This window comes from Sus scrofa, chromosome 17 (genome assembly GCF_000003025.6).
Source record: "Sus scrofa isolate TJ Tabasco breed Duroc chromosome 17, Sscrofa11.1, whole genome shotgun sequence".
Lineage (NCBI taxonomy): Eukaryota > Metazoa > Chordata > Mammalia > Artiodactyla > Suidae > Sus > Sus scrofa.
The window spans coordinates 28,020,858-28,039,366 of NC_010459.5; the positions used below are offsets into that span (position 1 = coordinate 28,020,858).

An 18,509-nucleotide genomic window follows, 5' to 3' on the forward strand; every position below is an offset into this window, starting at 1 on the left:
GAACTTCTAGGCTCTTCTCTGGCCTGTGTCTGGCTTCCATGAGTCCTCGCACAGCTGGTTCCAATCAGCTGTGCAGTGGCCGATTGGTGGCACTGAGTTGGTCCTGCCGAGCAGCAGGCAACATCAGAGGGCCTTTCCTTTCCCAGGATGCTCGTGGGGACACTCAGCTGGTTTCCGAAATCTCTCTTTTCCAGCCTTTTCCCTGGAAGGCTCAGGAATCAGCTTTGCGGATTTATTCCGGCTCATTGCTTTCTACTGCATCAGCAGGTAAGGCCTCCTCGTCTCCTGATTTCAGGCCCCCGCTTGGTGCGTGCAGTGTAACCAGCCCTGGCTTTCTTGATTCAAGCCGGGCAGAGGGCTCTGGGGGGCTTGTGCCTATTGGATGACCCTGGAAAGATTGGCCCCTGGGGTGAAAGGGTCACCAGGTCCCCTGTGCCAGGCTAAAGATCAAAATAACTCCCCCAGCCCCTCCAAATGTAAGAGCTCACACACACACACACACACACACACACACACACAGAGAGAGAGAGAGAGAGAGAGAGAGAGAGAGAGAGAGGCACCAGTGATGCATATCTGCAAATGTTCAAAGGTCCCTAATAATGTTTTTGAAAACTCCCCAGACTGTAAGTTCCCATTGTGGTTCAGGGGGTTAAGAACCCGACTAGTATCCATGAGGTTGCAGGTTCGATCCCTGGCCTCACTCGGGGGGTTAAGGATCCAGCATTGCTGTGAGCTGTGGTGTAGGTTGCAGATGTGGCTTGGATCTGGCATTGCTATGGCTGTGGCGTAGGCCTGCAGCTGTAGCTTGGATTCAACCCCTAGCCTGGGAACTTATGTCTGTCACAGGTGGAGCCCTAAAAAGGAAACAAAAAAACTCTCCAGAGGATACAGGTCATTCTAGAAATTCTGGTTCCTTCAACCAGCCCATAAATCTTGCATCCATCTCCTTTAGACCCACTGGGCACTCCTATTCTTTTCATAACTAAAGCGGCTATCTTAGCCTACATGACGTTATGGCCCAGATCCTGAAGTTAATGAGTGTCAGGAGGGTGCAGGTTGGGGGTGGCTTTCCTCTTTCTTTCTCTCTTGTTAGCCACCCCAGTTTTTCAAATCCGGGGTTCTTGCTGCGAGTCAGGTTTGAAACTCATTGTCTGCAGAGGTCAGCCTCGCCTCCTCTTAAGTAGCCAAGTTCAGTTGGCCCCCTGTGTTTTTCTGTGTGTCTGTTGTGGCCGATAGAGCAGACGGATGTGTGTTCCTGGGGTTGTCTGCAAAGATCATGTCTCACACCCATCACACTCTTCAGCTGAGAAGCTTATTTGGGATCAGTTTATTTTGTGTTAATTTAAGGGTTGGGTTATTTCTCAAACATTGAGTTTGACGTTTGTTGCACCTGTTGGACTAGAGCCTTGGTGGGGCCGGCGGGGAGACAACAGGCACTAAGTGTTCACTCCTAGAAGTCCCCAGGCCAGGCCAGCAGGAGCCACAGTCAGTGGCCTGATGGGGGAGGCAGTTTCAGAGGGGGAGCCCAGGAGGAGGAAACAGGGGCTTCGCCTCCAATGGGGCCAGGGAATAGCCTGCAGGGGGCACCACCTGCCAGGGTGTAGATGAGCCCTAAGCCAGTGCAGAAGGCCCCCCACCCTCCCCGGGATGCACACCTGATCCACTGTGAGCCCTGGGAGGAACTTGCAACCCCCACATGTCAGTTAGAGGTGAGGTTGGCCAGTTTTTACACTTACAGTTTGCTTCTTGATAAGCGAGCTGTTGTTATAAAAGATGGCCCCACCTATAAAAAAGCAGGATGTGGCGGCAGTTTAGGAAAGATGGCATCTCTTCCCCCGGTGGGCATGATAGGCTAGCGGGTATGGCTGTCCGGGTTCCTTGATGCCCAAAGGGAATAAAATACATAGAAGCCTTGGAACCTTACAAAGCATGATGTGAACATCAGGTGCTCACAGGAAAATCTCAGCATTGACATTTTGTGATTGATAAAGTTAGCCTTGGAGTTCCCGTTGTGGCGCAACAGGTTAAGAACCCAGTTAGTATCAATGAGGATGCGGGTTCGAGCAATGGCCTCACTCAGTGGGTTAAGGATTTGGCGTTGCTGAGAGCTGCGGGTAGGTCACACATGCGGCTCGGATCTTGCATTGCTGTGGCTGTGGGGTAGGCCAGCAGCTGTAGCTCCAATTCGACCTCTAGCTTGGGAACTTCCATGCACCACAGGTGTGACCAAATAAATAAATAAATAAGTTCCGTCTTATCTTCTTTAGAAATACATCCTCTAGGGCGCAAAAGTATTTTTAAAAATAAATCTAGATCATGCATATGCTAAAACTCTCGAGTGAGACGTTTGTTCCAAAGATGGCTTTATTTCGTCTGTCATGCAAGTTTTAGAATCCAGGTGCCAGTGAGAAGGAAGACCCCCTTTTGTGCGTGTGAGGACGAGGTGCCATGACGTATCCTTGGCTGGCCTGGTGGGACAGGACTCATGTACAACATCTAATTTTCTAGTAGTTCAAAGCCTAAAACCACCTATTAGTGAATGACAGGTGTGGTTTCCTGTCACCTCTGTCATTGAGAAACACCAAAACCAAGCATGGAATGTTTAGGCTCTACGTACTCTACTGGGCAAAGTAAAACCTTAAAATAAACGTAGGTTGGTTTCGTTCTATGTGGCTCTTCCCCCACATCATCTAAAGAAACTAGGTTTTCATTAAGGCAGTACAGCCATGGAAACATATATTTGCACGGTGCTTTGATGTTACACAGCTCTGCTTCTTGTGAATCTTCATTTCTGACTATAATCAGGGCCACTGCTTCTCCTGGGCCAGGTAGCAGCTCTTATACAAAGGCTGCTGTCCGCTGAGGCTTTCCCCGCACCATCCAGAACAGATACAAGTAGGCAGTTAGAAAGAGGGGCTCGGAGGTGTAGGGGCAGATGGAAGGATCTCCTGGAAGCAAGAGGGGATGCGGGCTTGACGCCCCAGGAAAGAGGAACCTCCCGACTGCCAACTCCTAGCATTATGTGAGCCCACATGACGCTGTGACACTTTATTCATGTTTTGCTCTTTTCATCTACCTTACTAAATGGTTATTCATTGTCACCAGCTTCAAGGCTTCCAAAATTCTCCAGTCGTTCAGATTTAATCTGAGTCAAATGTTGCCTCATCTTACTGTAAACAACTAGTTGTTTGTTATAGTTATTTTCTTCCCTGGAAATGTTCAGGGCGTCTTGTAAAGACAAAACACAGGCAGGAGCTCCAAGCTTTGTCCTCACACACGCCACCCCAGCCACAGAGGTCTCCTTGCTGTTCTTTATACACGCCAGACCCTCTCCTACCCCAGGGCCTTTGCACCTGCTGCTTCTTCTGCCTGGAACATTCTGTCCTTCCTAGTTTACTCCTTGGCTACCTTTAGGTCTTCAGCTAAATGCCCCCTGCTCCTGGGGCCTTCCCTGGCCAACTCCCTTACTTGAACCCTCTTTCTTTTTCCCCTTTTGTACTTCACTTGTATCCGTGGCACATGTCCCCTTCTCATATGCTGTGAGTTGCATATTTGTTCACTGTCTGCTGGTGTCCTCTGCAGTGAAGCTCCTTGCAGGCAAGGACTTTGTTTTGCTCCCAGCACCTGGAACAGTGTCTGGAACATCATGGATATCCATAGACTTTGCCAAATGAATGAATGAATGAATGAACTCTTTGTAAGACCAATACCACCACTAAAAAAAGTAAGCCCTTTTCTGATAAGTCACCACTGTCATCGCATGTTCACTCATTCATTTATTTAGAACACACTCTCTCCCCATCTGTATCAGGCACGACCCAGTGCCAAGCCCCGTGGGGATTTCATCAGTGCTTAGAGCATGATCCTAACCCTTGTGTATGAAGATGAGCAAATGTCTTTTAAGTCCACCTTTGCCCTTTTGGAAAGAGCAGGAGGTCATGGTCCACGTGATTACTGGTGGCGATGCTATGCCCAGACTGAGGCAGGACCCTGAGGCCAGCTCAGCTCCTTCCTCTTAGTCCTACTGGTCTGTGATGCTGCAACGTGAATGTTCCCTTGTCAAATGTGGCACCATGCTGCTTGGGGAGGGTTGTTGCATGAGGTCTTTAGAGCTGCCTCTGGCTCAAAGCACAGTCCAGGGGCAAGGCAGCAGCATGGCTGGGGAGCTTGGCAGAAATGCCAAACCTCCAGCCTTCCCCAGACCTCCTGAGACAGAGTGCAGTATCCCAAGACCCCAAGGACTCAAGTGCACCTCACAGGTAGAGAAGCACCAGCTTAGGACTCAAGAGGAAGTTCTGTCTCCAGCACACAAAGGACAGTGCATGGCTCCAGCTGAAAGATTTCACAAGTTCAACAAGCAAACATTCCTGGAGAACCTGCTGTGTGTAAGGCAGTGAGATGATACACCTTGGTTAAGCATCCCGCATTCCTGCCCAGAGACTCCAGACCCAACCTTCAGAGTGTCTAGCAAATTGGTACCTAATGTTTTATTGGTATGACGGATCCACCAGCCTAGTCGGTGATTCTGATATTAACTCAAGAGATGGTTTAGCTACCCAGGAAAGCGACTTGGTCCTCGCTGCAGACACAGACACCATGAAGGGTGATCTCGGCTTGTCCTGAGTGTGTTAACACAGGCAGGAAGAGTGATCCCATAGTCCTGTCATCACTAAAGACAAGTTCTGGATGTGGTGTCTACATAGGACATTTTAAATAGTTTAAGCTATAGACAAACAACAAAGACCTACTTACAGCCCAGGGAAGTATATTCACTGTCTTGTAATAATCTATAATGGAAAGGACTGAAACAGAATATGTCTCTGTGTGTGTGTTTCTGTGTGTTTATATATATATAAATGGAATCACTTTGCCATACACCCAAACATTGTAAATCAACTATTTTTCAATAATAAAATACAATAAAAATGAAATAAATAGTTTAAGCTAAAACATCCCAGAGTTCCCATTTGGCACACGACATCAAGAACTTGACTAGTATCCATGAGGATGCTGGTTTTATCCCTGGCCCCACTCGGGGGTTAAGGATCTGATGTTGCCATGAGCTGAGGTGTAGGTTGCAGAGGTGGCTCAAAGCCCACACTGCTGTAGCTGTGGTGGAGGCCAGCAGCTGCAGCTCCAATTCAACCCCTAGCCTGGGAACTTTCATATGCCACCAGTACGGCCCTAAAAAACAATAAATAAATAAATACGTAAAATAAAATAAAATACTCTAGGAAAGAAATGAAAGTGAGAAATGGAAGCAAGTCATGTAATACATGTATTCTCTTTTTTTGAAAAATCAGGGATGTCCTGCCATTTACCTTGAAGTTGCCTTATGCTGTTTCAACAGCCAAGACTGAGGCTCAGCTTGAAGAACTAGCCCAGCTGGGACTAAGTAAGTGGGGGGCCCCCGCCCGGTCTCTTGAAATGAACACATTGAGCAGAGCCAGTGTCAGGCTGGTGGGTGACACATCGTTACATCAAAAAGTAATCCTTACCTCCTTGGCAAAACTCCCCGAGGCCCCTGAGTCACTCCTGAGAGCCTTTCTCTAAGTCAGACGTTGAACCAGCTCTCAGAGGCGGGAGCCAGGTTCACCTGAGTTGCCCCCAAATTCTCCCCGGCATCACCTGTCAACGAGTTTGAGCTCCCCAAAGTGTCCATGTAGGGTGATCTGCATCCTGGGTCAAGTCTTTCTGTGGCACCTTGCCAAGGAAGGCGGGGCCTGGTGGACGGAAAGTCTGGCACTGGCATCGTCCCCCGGTAGGTTTTATCCCAGGGGAAAACGAGGCACTGGCGGCACCTCTGTGCTTTGAGGAATCGACAGCACAGGCCTCCAGAGGAACATCTGTCTCACTTCCTCTCTCACTCAGTTCCTGCCCTGCCACGTCCCTTACTCTGCTGTACATCCTCGATGCAGCCAGCTGGGCACTCGCTTCCCCTCCTGGCTCTTTGCTGAGGCCCCCGAAGCCCAGCATCATGGATGCAGGGACTCGCCTCGGGACATAGGACTCCCCCAGTTTCTTTGTCCCATTGCCCTGGGGAACCTGTGTGGGCTTAACTTTTGCAAAAATGTTCCCCTTCTTGAAGGGAAAGGGGAATTCTCTTAAGATTTCAGGCCTTCAGGAACAACTGGGCCATGGTCTTTTTTTTTTTTTTTTTTTTTTTGCTTTTTAGGGCCGCACTTGTGGCAAATGGAGGTTCCCAGGCTAGAGGTCAAATTGGACCTACAACTGCTGGCCTGTGCCACAGCCACAGCAATGCAGGATCCAAGCTGCATCTGCAACCTACATCACAGCTCACGGCAATGCCAGATCCTTAACCCACTGAGCAAGGCCAGGGATCGAACCCTCAACCTCATGGTTCCTAGTCAGATTTGTTTCTGTTGTGCCACGACGGGAATTCCATAGAACTGCCATAGTCTTTTGAATGGCAGTTTGGGATTCTGGATTCAGGACCAGGATTCCCATCTCCTAGGAAACTGTGATATTTGACCCAACAAATAAAAAATCTATGTGTTACTCCTTTGGCAAGATTTCCTCTCAATCTGAGGAACTTGTTTTGAAACAGGTGCTGTTGCCAAGGGAGCCCATAAAATTTTGTAGGGAAGCCTGGAGGTATATTCACAGTCAGCTCTGAAATTTGGATGCATCTGTGTTGAGTGAGGCCTGTCTGATGGGCCATTGGGTTGTAGGACTGGGAAACAGAATCCTGGTAAAGCTATCAGGGCCTTGCAATGTCCCCACTGCCATCTCTGCCACCAAGCTTTATGCACCTTTGGAGAGAATTTAGAGCATTTCCTGAGTTGAAGGTAATATAATCCACTGGGTTGTTGACCTCCTAAAGACATGCCCTGGGTCCCCATGACCTTTGGTGGCCTCCTGGCTCCGTGGTCGGCCTGCTGTGTGTACATCCTGCCAGGGGCCCGAGGACCCAGGTAACAGGGATGGTACTTGATGTCCCTGTGAAGGGCAAGCAAAAGGAATCCACTCTGGTGGCCACTCTCCAGAGACAACCAAGCTCTCATTAGTGTATATTCAGCTTGTTAATTGTCAACATGCACTTTATCCATTTTGTGAAGAGACAGTGCTTCTTAAAATTCTGTGCCTCATTTATTTGTTCATCCAGCAAGCAGTTCTGGAGGGTCCACTCTGTGGCAGGCACCACGCCCTACAACCAAGGGTCCCTCCCCTCCCCCGCTTCCCAGGTGTACAGTCTGTATGGGAGACTGTACCTGGGAGCCAGGTGTGCTAAGCTTTATAAAGGCCTACAGCTCAACACACCAGGAGGCTAAGGGGGGGGCACTGAGGAGGTGAGAGCGGTTCTACCCAGGCCAAGAGAAATACGAAAAAGGCAAGCCAGTGTGTACTTTTCAATTTTCTAGTAAGTACGTTAAGGAAAATTCAAGGGGGAATTCATTTTTTATTATTTCATCTTTTAGTATGGTATCTGAAATGTTATTGCAATACATCATCCATGTTTTTAAAGTAGTAATAAAACATTTTACCTTCCTTTTTTCACACTGAGTGTTTGAAATCCAGCATGGCTTTTGTCCTTACAGCACACCTCTGTTCAGGCACTAAGTTTTAGGGGGAAATGCATGGATCTCTATTTAGATTTCCTCAGATTTGCAGTTGCAAAAGTGGCCAACCTGGCATTCTCATTGTGGCTCAGCAGGTTATGAACCCGACTAGTATCCATGAGGGTGCAGGTTCGATCCGGGGCCTCACTCAGTGAGTTCAGGATCTCGTGCGGCTGTGGTGAAGGCCAGCAGCTGCAGCTCCAATTCAACCCCTAGCCTGGGAACTTCCATATGCTGAGGGTGCAGCCCTAAAAAGACAAAAAAAAAAAAAAAAAAAAAAAGTACTCACATACCCAGGTTCCAAACAAACTGATGCTTCCCAGTAACTGAATTGAGTGTCAGTTTTGACCTTTAAGTTGATTTCCATGAAATAATATGGAAAATTGAGTCCCTCCATTGCACAAGCAAGATTTCTAGCGCTCACTGGCCGCAGGTGACTGTTGGCTGTCCTGTTGGACAGCAAAGAACAAGAGGGGAGGAAGACAAGAGAAAGTGGCGACTGAAGAGGCACTGCCAGGCATTCAGGGCACAGCTGGGGCAGAGCGGGCTCCAGCCTCAGCTTCTCCCCAGGCCCAGAACTAGCCTTTCCGGGTCCTTGGGAAAGAAACAGCTTCAGCAAACACAAAACAGCAAAGCTGTGGAGAGAGAATCACCTGTTCCAAATGAAAATGACCCCATCACTGCCTCTTTCCGTTTGCATGGAGCACAAGAGATATAGGCAATGTAGCTGCAGGAAGCAATGGGCACCCTCCCCTTCCAGAGAAGGATGAACCAAGCATGAATAGCCAAGGCCAGGAGGCTGCAGGATTGGGAAGGATGGGCAGCAAACCACAAATGTAGATGGTCAAACTTGCACTCAACCTTCGTGTAAGCTGGCTGTCCTGTTTTTTTGCTGATGGGACCCATGAGTGTATTTTTCCTCCTTTTGGGTTTTAATGCTGAATGTGTAAAACCCCAGGCAGATTGTGTAACATCCCCCAGGCCCAGCTGCTGGTCCTGCCCATTAAGGGGGAACTGCCGAGCCCTCTGCAGAGGGCAGCCAGGGAGACGGGGATCAGAAAGGATGCCGCTGCTTTGCGGGCAGATGTGGTCTTCGTGGAGCAAGTGGGGAGCCCCGTGGCCTTTGCCCAGCTTGCACTGTCATCATCCCAGTTCCTTTTGCCTCACCTGGGGAAGCCTGGGCCAGCTCTGTGCGCGGCTGAACCGTCTCCCCTGGGCTTTGACGGTGAAAAGCCTCCAGGGCCTTCCCAAGAGCCCGCAGCTGGTCCTGGCAGCGTTTCTACCCTTTCCAGTAAAGGAATGTAGTTAAAGCAAAGAGAGAGAGAAACACACTGCAGTGTAGCGCCTCCCCTCCAGAGCCGAGTATTGCCCTGCAAGTGTGCTTTTTTTTTGTGAAGGAACAGCCCGAGTGCACTGTATTTACATTCTTGTGTTCACTGATAATGACTTTCAGATTTTTGGAGCTCTCCAGCTGACAGCAAACCCCCAAACCCTCCACCTCCCCATAGGCCTCTCTCCTCCGACGGCGTTGGTCCTGCCTCCCGCCAGCTCTGCCTTATAAATGGAGTGCATTCTATCAAAACCAGGGCGCCTTCGGAGCTGGACTGCAGCCAGACCAACGGAGCCCTCTGCTTTATTAATCCTCTTTTCTTGAAAGTGCACAGCCAGGACCTCAGCGGAGGCCCGAAGCGGCCCTGCACCCGGACTCCCAGCGCGAATGGCACGGAGAGGCCTCGGTCTCCCCCGCCCAGGCCCCCGCCACCCGCTATTAATAGTCTGCACACAAGCCCTCAGCTGCCCAGGAGCGCGGTCCCGGCGAGCATGCCGGAAACAGCCAGCCATCACCCACATGGGAACGTAGCTCTGCTTGGATCCAGACCAACCCCCGTCCCTCCACCCCGGCTCAAGAAGCAGGCTTCTTTTCTGGAGGCGGAGGGCGGCGCAAAGACCTTGACCGGCGGCCGGCCTCGCCTGGAGCCTGAGGGCCTGGCCCGCAGCGCAGGTGGGGCCCCGGCAGCAGAGGAGGTGCTGTTGGTGGTGGAGGAGGAGGAGGCCCCGGGGATTGCACAAGGGCCCGGGCCGCCGCTGCCGCCGCCGCCGCCTCTGCATCCCCATCCCAGCCCCCGTGGCGAGGAGGCAGACAGAGGCTGAGTGACATGAGCATTTCCACTTCCTCCTCCGACTCGCTGGACCTGGACCGCAGCATGCCTCTGTTTGGCTACGAGGCGGACACCAACAGCAGCCTGGAGGACTACGACGGGGAGAGCGACCAGGAGACCATGGCCCCCCCCATCAAGTCCAAGAAGAAGAGGAACAGCTCCTTCATGCTGCCCAAGCTCGTCAAGTCCCAGCTGCGCAAGATGAGCGGGGTGTTCAGCTCCTTCCTGACCCCGGAGAAGCGCATGGTGCGCCGCATCGCCGAGCTGGCCCGGGACAAGCGCACCTACTTCGGCTGCCTGGTGCAGGACTACGTGAGCTTCCTGCAGGAGAACAAGGAGTGCCATGTGTCCAGCACAGACCTGCTGCAGACCATCCGGCAGTTCATGACCCAGGTGAAAAACTACTTGTCCCAGAGCTCCGAGCTGGACCCCCCCATTGAGTCGCTGATCCCCGAGGACCAAATAGGTAAGTACCCACCTCGCCTTTTTTTTCTTTATTATTAAAACAAGCAAACAAACAAACAAAAAAAACTGTAGCCTGGCCAAACAGTGCATCCTATGTCAGTTGTCTGGTAGTTTTCTCTGGTGTTTGAAACAACAACGCACTCTACCCCCGGGCTGATTTGAACTGGGATCGCAGCTGCTTGAGGCAGACGTCATATTATGCCTGACTTGGCTGCTATGTGCCAGGTTTGGACATGTTTTGGGGAACAATCGATGGGAAGGGCAGAACGGCTCTGTTTGGGGATGGAGCTTGCCTTCTGAGGGTCCGCTTGCCCCCTGATTTTGTGCTGTGTGTGTGACCCCCTGTTGAGTGTTTTCTGAACGTGCGTCTCTGCAGGCTCTGCAACCACAGAAAGGTGTCTTTAATGCCTTCTAAGAGGCGGCGGGTGTTTTGTGCTGCTTTGGTTGAAAGTGCCTGTTTTACATTCAGAAGAGGGCAGAGCTCATGGCTGTGTGGCTGGGTGAGTTTCCACAGTGACCACAACTGTATAACAAGCGCCAGCTCAGCAGAACATGACCCACGTCCAGAAGAAGCCCCCTGGGGACCCCCGCCCTGCCGCCTTCTCCCCAAAGGGTAACCGCCCTGCTGGCTTCCAGTCCTAGAATTCAGTAAGAAGCACTGTTTGGCAGTAAGGGAAAAAAAAAAAAATCCAAAGGACAGGTTTGTTTTTGTGTTCTTTTTAAATAAGTAACATATTTGGAGGTCACATGAAAGGTGTTTTCTCCCAAGTCAAGGGGAAATTCTTTCTTCATAACCTCCTTGAAGGGCTGAGTTGCTAATCGTTACTTTGGCCAAGGGAAAATTGGATTTGGCAAGCCGTCTTTTTTCCAGGGCGAGAGTGTTAGGGGATTTTTTTTTTTTTTTTTTTTTTTTTTTAATTTCAGAAGGTTGACTCTGAAAGGCTAATTTCAGAAACTTCATTCACTGGGCAGCAGCAGCCAAAAGAGTTACCAAACATTTCCAAGCGGTTCATAAAGCAAAACCCAAATGTCTTCTTTCTGATTGGGTCTGTTTGTCAAAAGTAGTAAACAGTGTCTGGTAGCAAGTGCTCCTTCTCTTTCCCTCCTCCCTCCCTCTCCCTCCTCCCTCCCTCTCCCTCCTCCCTCCCTCTCTCTCTCCTTTAAGTGAGTTTCAGCAGCTTTTTCATTTTGTCGCAAAGAATCAAAGCCGTGTTTGTTTTCCTGGGGCTTGCGCCTGGGCTGGCAGGGCGGGGCTAGGGCTGGGGTGCTGAACTGAAGGCTGGAAAGAATGTGCCCCAGGATGAGCCTTAATGATAGAAAAGCCTCAGGAAGACGGAATAGGCATGCAGACTGCCTCTGTCCTTGTCCCCGCCAGAGCCTGCTTCTCAGGAGAGACTGACTCAGAGCCTGAACCTACAGGAGTAGCTTCCTCTGGGGGCACCCAGGCGAGCGAGGCGGGCGCTGATGTCAGCACTGGGCTATGCAGCGGGCAGCGCCAGCCAGCCCACGGAGACTAGGCCCCTCCCTGGGGACCAGGCCTTCCCTTCCTTCCCCGCCGCTGCTGCTCTGAGTATCCGGCCAAAGGACCAGTCCCGGGAAGCTCTCCTGCCAGCTTCTTTGAGATGGAGGTTCACATTGGGTTCTTGGTCTTGCAGCAGGAGATCTCATTTTCTCCAAACACAAATTTAAATTTGGCCAGCTGCTGCTGCTCCAAGAAGGATGCAGCTTTCAGTTTAAAATCTAAGGCCATAAGGAGAAGGGAAGCTGACATCGAGGGCATCCCTAATTTGAACCAGGCCACCTATCTAAGCAATTGCAGTGGGTCCTGGCCTGAGCCCTGTGACACAGGTACCTGTGTGCCGTAGGGCAAGGCAGGGCTCTGCCAGGTGCAGCCTGGTGTCCCAGGGCCACCCCAGCCAGGAACTAGCGCGTGAAGCATTTGAACTTCTTTGTGTCAGATGCAAAGCCCATGTTGTTTAACCTCATCCCCTGCTGCTGCCTATGTTCCTATTTTCTCATCAGAAATTCAGGGGTATGGAAAAAACTTTTGATTTTGTCTGTACCTAAAATGAATACAATGATATATGTCCACTATAGCTAAATTAAAACAAATTGTAAGTGTTTTTCATTTTAAACATTAAGAGGAATTGGACTAGTAGCCTCCCTCCACCCCTTTTGAGTAGGTAGCTTAGATGGGTGTGGCCCGCCTGAGGCTTGGCATACTTTTTTATTGGTTTGTTTTGGTTTTTTAAGTTTTTGCATGAAAGCAGACACTTCACCCTATCTGTTGCTTCCCCCATGAAACCATTATTCTGTTTTGAAAGTGCAGTGAATGTGCTGGACTTTCGAAATTAAGAGGAAGGCAAGCCAAAGCAGAGGGTGACCTGGGAAACGCCTGACGTGCTCAATTAGAGGGCAAGATGTGCTCTAATTATTAGAAAACCAACTCTCTTAAATGTGCAAGTTTAGATTAGGGCTTTGGCAAGAAAATGGACTTAGTCTAATTGTCTGCTTTACGTGTTTCTCAATGAAAGTCTCACCAGCTTATGACTAAAGGAGCCTCGTACTCAACTGGAGGTTGGTCCATTTGTGTAGATTTTGCCTGTATTCTGGAATTTTTGCAAATTCAAGAATGGAGGCCAAGGTGCATAAAGTGGCTTGTATAGGGTTATGCTGCTGGTAAGCAGGGGAGTCTGGACTCAACCCCCCACTCCACCCCTCACCCATTGTCTGCTCATTCCCACCAATCTCCACTTCCTGGGAGGTTGTAATTCCCTCTGAATGGATGCGCTTTGAATGCCACCCCCAGAATTCCAAGCCTCCGATTTGTTCAGAACAGCTGTCTACTGATGCTCCTAAGGCTTTTCAAGAATGCCAGTTGGGTTTCTTTGCTTTGAAAAAAATCTAGTCCTCTCTTCCCTTCCCACAGCTACTGAGGGAGAGAGCTCTGAACCAGGAGGTGGGGAGTTAAGTCCTCGATTTACAGAATCCCATACTGAAATCAAGGAAGGGGAAGAAGGTATCTCATGGGTTTAACCCACGTAGCATTACTGCCATTGTTCACATGTGAGAAATGACCGCCTGCATGCGTGGGTATATGCATGTAGTGTGTGGATCCCGTGCTAACCTGTCTTCTTCAGAGAGGGATTCTTCAGTTTCAGAGAGAAAAGCCAATGAAAAAGCCAAATAGCTCTCACTCACTGCCACTTTGTCCATGTGCTCCTGTCACAGGCCGGTAGGTCCACGCTTTCTAAGTGAGAATCAAATGATGAACAATCAGAAGTGAAAAACCATCTCTAAACGGTTGTGCTCCATCATGGAGAATGTGGCTTCTGTTCAGACTAGTCTTTGAAGGAAGCACTTCCCCACCAAGCTCTCTGCTGTTTAGAGGTTCTTGAATCAATGTGAGTTGATTGACACTAGCTTTGCTCACCTGTTTGGAGGGTAAAATGGGATGGGAGCCCAGGCCAGGCAGCTCCCTCTTGATTCTAGGACCACGTATTGCGCTTCCCTTGGAGGAAGCTCTCCAGTCCCCACCCCATAAGAGTGATACATGGAGGGACAGACGGCTGCTTTAACAAAGCCCGTACATGCTTTGGCATCCTCCTCAAAAGCCCAGGACCATTGATTTCATCGACAGAGTGAGGTGTCCTCACCACCAGTGTGTCCCGCCCTGTAAGGTACAGTCAGGGTATATTGCTCATTATTCCAACACACGCTCCTCATTGGTAGGTTTTCACATCACACCACTCTTGTTTCTGTCTCTTCCAACCAATAGGAGAAACTGACTCAAAGTTTCTGGTAGAGAAATCTACACTTTGCAGAACTTGTTGCATTTTTGTGGTTAGTGTTTTGATGCTTTTCAAGGAAAAGAATTTTTATTTCTGATGTGATGTTAATCTTGGGAAATCCCTCTGTTTTCAAGTCTTCTTCTTCTTCTTTTTGTTTTTTTTTTTTTGGCTGCACCCATAGCATGCAGAAGTTCCCGGCCAGGGATCGAACCTGCATCATAGCTGTGTCCCAAGCCATAGCAGTGACAACCCCAGATCCTTAACCTACTATACCACCAAGGGAACTCATGTTTGTAAGTCTTATTTCAAGAAAAACAGGAAGTTCCTATAGTGGCTTAGCGGTAATGAACCCGAGCAGGATCCATGAGGATGTGGGTTTGATCCCTGGCCTCTCTCCTTGGGTTAAGGATCTGGTGTTGCTATGGCTGTGGCATAGGCTAGCAGCTGTAGCTCTGATTCAACCCCTAGCCCGGGAACTTCCATATGCCTCAAGTGTGGCCCTAAAAAGCAAAACAACAACCAAAAAAAAGCAAAAAGAAAGAAAGAAAAGCAAAATTTTGCCAACTCTAAAAATGTTAGTAACTCCAAATTTCCTATTTCATTCAAATTGTCCTCAGACTACCAACAAAGATACAACTAAGACAACTGTATTCCTAAAAGTCAGTCGGGAAGATCAAGACATTGTTTTGCTTTCTTTAATGGCTGTCAAAATGTGTATTTTCTCTGAAGGACGTTTTAATTATTTGAAGGAAAAGTGTCCTTAAACTCAATTCCCACATATTTCAAAGAGAACATCAATTTACATATACGTGTGTTTCATTTTTGAATAGAGAAATGATACTGAAATGTGGTTAGACACCAGAGAGCAGAGCGTGAATAAGAAAGGGGGGCTGAGGTCATTCTTGGGACCTTGAGCAATTACTCCTACTTTGCTTCCCATCATTTTTTTAATGAGCATGGAGGTCTGGCTCAAGCTTCTGTATCAAATGTGACTGGCTTTTAATTTTTAATTCAGCATTTGGTTTAAGCCCTTGAGTTATTATATTATCTGCTCTTTGTTAGATAGAGGGGTTTTTTGTTTGTTTGTTTTTTGTTTGTTTGTTTGTTTTTGCTTTTTATGGCCACATTCGTGGCATATGGAGGTTCCCAGGCTAGGGGTCGAATTGGAGCTACAGCTGCCAGCCTACACCACAGCCATAGCAACACAGGATCCGAGCCACGTCTGCGACCTACGCTACAGCTCATGGCAATGCTAGATCCTTAACCCGCTGAGCAAGGCCAGGAATCGAACCTGCAATCTCATGGTTCCTAGCCAGATTAGTTTCTGCTGCACCACGACGGGAATTCCCTAGATAGAGTTGTTTTGAAAGTTGTGGCCAGAGACTCATAGTGGGGCCAAGTTGAGATTAAAACCTTGACTCTAACTTCTGAGCTAGCCCACATGTCCAAATCACCTGGAAGAAATGACTCTCCTTGTATATTAACAGGGGGTAGAGAGAAGGAGAAAGATGGACTTCTTGCAGCATATTAAAAGAATGCCTATATTATTTTTGAAAATTAGTTTAAATAACTAGAAGAACACAGCAAGAAGCCCCTCTTTGCCCCACAGGCATCATTTGTTGTGTAATTTTTACTTTAGGGCATCAACATTGGGTTCGTTATGTCATGTCAAGCAAAAGAATGTTCAAAGCCCTGGAGTTAAGAGTGTCTGCTCAGGAGTCCCTGATTCTGAGATGTTCGGAGCGAGGGAGCTGTCACCTCCCAATTCACAGAGCTCTGCTGACCAAGCGGGGGTTGGGGGACGGCATCCCAGAATGAGGTACATGGAGATATCTGTGATAGAGTGTTTTCTGACTATATTCCTAGGATCTTCCATCTTGAGGGAGATGAGCACTTCTCAGGAAGGGAACACCCCCAGGTAAGAGGAGAATCCACGTAGGAACTGAGAGCACAAGCAAGGAACACTTGAAGGGCCAGGTGGAAGCATCAGAACCTTTACGTTACTGTCTTGGCAAGAGGACGGCTCTTATTGGCTGCCTTGGTGAGGCCAGCACTCAATGGAAGAGCCTCATCATCAGGCCCCATCCCTGGCCCAGTCTCCTGGTGGGGACCACATCCTGCAGGCATAGCCCTACTCCCACCCTAGACACACATCCACGCCAGAGGTTCTCATTTATCATCCAGGCCCAGGGGCTTCTTTTAGAAGCCACAAGTCTCAGTCCACGCCCTCTGTTGAGTCGGAGAGTATGTATTAAATGCATCCTGTGTTTTCAGTAAAACAAAGTGGCAGAGGCCACCATGGTTTACAGAGCACTTTTATGCCCGGGGTCCCCCCTTAAACCCTCTTACTGCCTCGGGATGCTCCATTCGTAGCCTCACTTTTATAGATGAGGAAACAGAACAGCCTCTCAAGATCAGGCCAGGATGCAAGTAGGACCAAAGCCAATTCATGTGGCTGCTTTTCCTGCTCCTCTCATGGTAGCTGTCACAACAGAGGGTCCTGCTGTCCACAGTGACTCCTCACTGATGGTGTCCTCTGGGCTCACCAGCACAAGACCCAGCTTGCCAGGTTTCTGCTGTATAAAAACGTTCCTCCCCTTTCCATACTCTGTTCTTCAGAAGCAAGCCCCGAGGCACTGTCCACACTCAAAGGGTGAGGGTAGAATTCAAACTCATCTCCCTGAGGCCAGAGGGTCTCCATAAATGATTTAGAATTTTCCCTGTAAGGAAGATTGGTCTCTTCCCCATTGCTTTCACTTTTTTTATATATATAGCTATTTTTCTTTCACCCACCTCCTAGGTTTGCTTTTTTTTTTTTTGTCTTTTTAGGGCCATACCCTCGGCATGTAGAGGTTCGCAGGCTAAGGGTCTGATCAGAGCTGTAGCTGCCGCCCTATACCACAGCCACAGCAGCACAGGATCCGAGCCACATCTGCGACCTACAGCACAGCTCACGGCAATGCCGGATCCTTAACCCACTGAGCGAGGTCAGGGATCGAACCCACAACCTCATGGTTCCTAGTCGGATTTGTTTCTGCTGTGCCATGATGGGAACTCCACTGCTTTCATGTTTAATGGCCTTTTACTAGAAGGCACTGATGTATGTCTGATGAATTTCATACATAAAGTATTGCATGAAAGCAGCCTATGCTTCTGCAGAATGCCCTTGCTAGGAGCCCACCAACGTGAACAAAAATATAAACAAATGAATCACCACTCCAGTGCTTGTCATCTTTATTTTGATGTCATCTCTGCTGGGCTGGCATGTTTGCTCATCTGAAATAGGGCTGGTGGCTCTATTCCCATCACCCAGAAAGACACACATCTGCCCTAGACACTCAGCTCATCTGTGGTTTTGAGCTTTGAAGTGGGGTCAGAATGAGGTTGTGACAAAACACTGGGAGTTTTGGGACAGGAAAGCCCCAGACTTCAGCTCTTCAGTCCTTGTACCTGTGGGTGGGAGGGGCTGCTGAAGAGGATGTGGCAGGAGAGAGAACAGTGTACCATTGTCCTTTGGTAGCTGAGGGGGTTGGGTTCCAGGACACCCATGGACACCAAAGGCCTCGGATGTTCAAGTCCTTTATATGAAATGATGCAGTGCTTGCATATAAGCTATGCACATGCTCCATGTACTTTTAAATCACCTCCACATTCCTCATAATACCCAGTACAGTAGAAGTGTTTTGTAAGTTGTTGGTCGTGTGCAACAAATTCAAGTTTGGCCTTTTGGAACTTCCTGGAATTATTGTTTCCTGAATATTTCCATCCATGTTTGGTTGAAACCACTGATGCGGAACCTGCGGATGCAGGGGTCGGGGAGGAGGTGCCACCTGTACGGGAAGCCAGGTGACTTTTCAATTCATCAAACCAAGTCAACCACAGCTGGCACAGAACACAACAAAACCAGTCGTCCTGGTATCCTTCAAAGGCACACGCCCACAGTCAAGAACAGAGGGATCCAGCGATGTTTGCCCGCTTACTAGGCGTCCAGCACGTACAAGGTGCTCGTTATGTAGGTGTTGCGCAGTCCTCCTAGCAGTCCCACTGGGAGGTTATGAGTGGCCCCATTTTACAGATGAGGAAGCTGAGGCCTGCAAAGCTCATCTTCTTCCCTCAAAGCCACAAAGTAGAACACCACTCATTAGGACCTCACATCTTACCTGGGGGCTGCTGGGATGCCAGGCACTGTTTTTTATGGGGAGTGTGTAGAGAGGGCTCACCAAGTGCTCCTGCGGCCCAAGTGTCACATCTCAGCTCTGCTGAGGAGGGGGGACACATTTCCCATCTGCAGGGCAGGAGAGGGTGGTAGTTCAGAGCAAGGGCTCAGGCTGGACTGCAGGTTTCCAGTCCCACCTCTGTGGTTGCTGAGCTGTGTGTGCCTAGTCCTGTGTCTTAACCCCTCTGTGCTTCCATCTCTTCACCTGCAGCAGGGCTACTGGACAGCACTGTGTCTTTAATCCAGTTATGCAGTTAAAGAAAAGTATGTGGGAGTTCTCGTCGTGGCGCAGTGGTTA

At 49.2% G+C, this 18,509-nt stretch overlaps 1 protein-coding gene across 1 annotated transcript in view; it reads left to right on the top strand.

The window, feature by feature from the left end:
• The window catches only part of RIN2 (Ras and Rab interactor 2), a 116,818-nt gene that overhangs the window by 79,525 nt on the left and 18,784 nt on the right, over window positions 1–18,509 (top strand). The window contains exons 6-9 of the mRNA XM_021077420.1: window positions 195–267; window positions 5,304–5,395; window positions 9,034–9,598; window positions 9,634–10,205. Of these exons, the coding sequence (XP_020933079.1) occupies window positions 195–267; window positions 5,304–5,395; window positions 9,034–9,598; window positions 9,634–10,205 (1,302 nt within the window). The remainder of the gene's footprint in view (window positions 1–194; window positions 268–5,303; window positions 5,396–9,033; window positions 9,599–9,633; window positions 10,206–18,509) is intronic.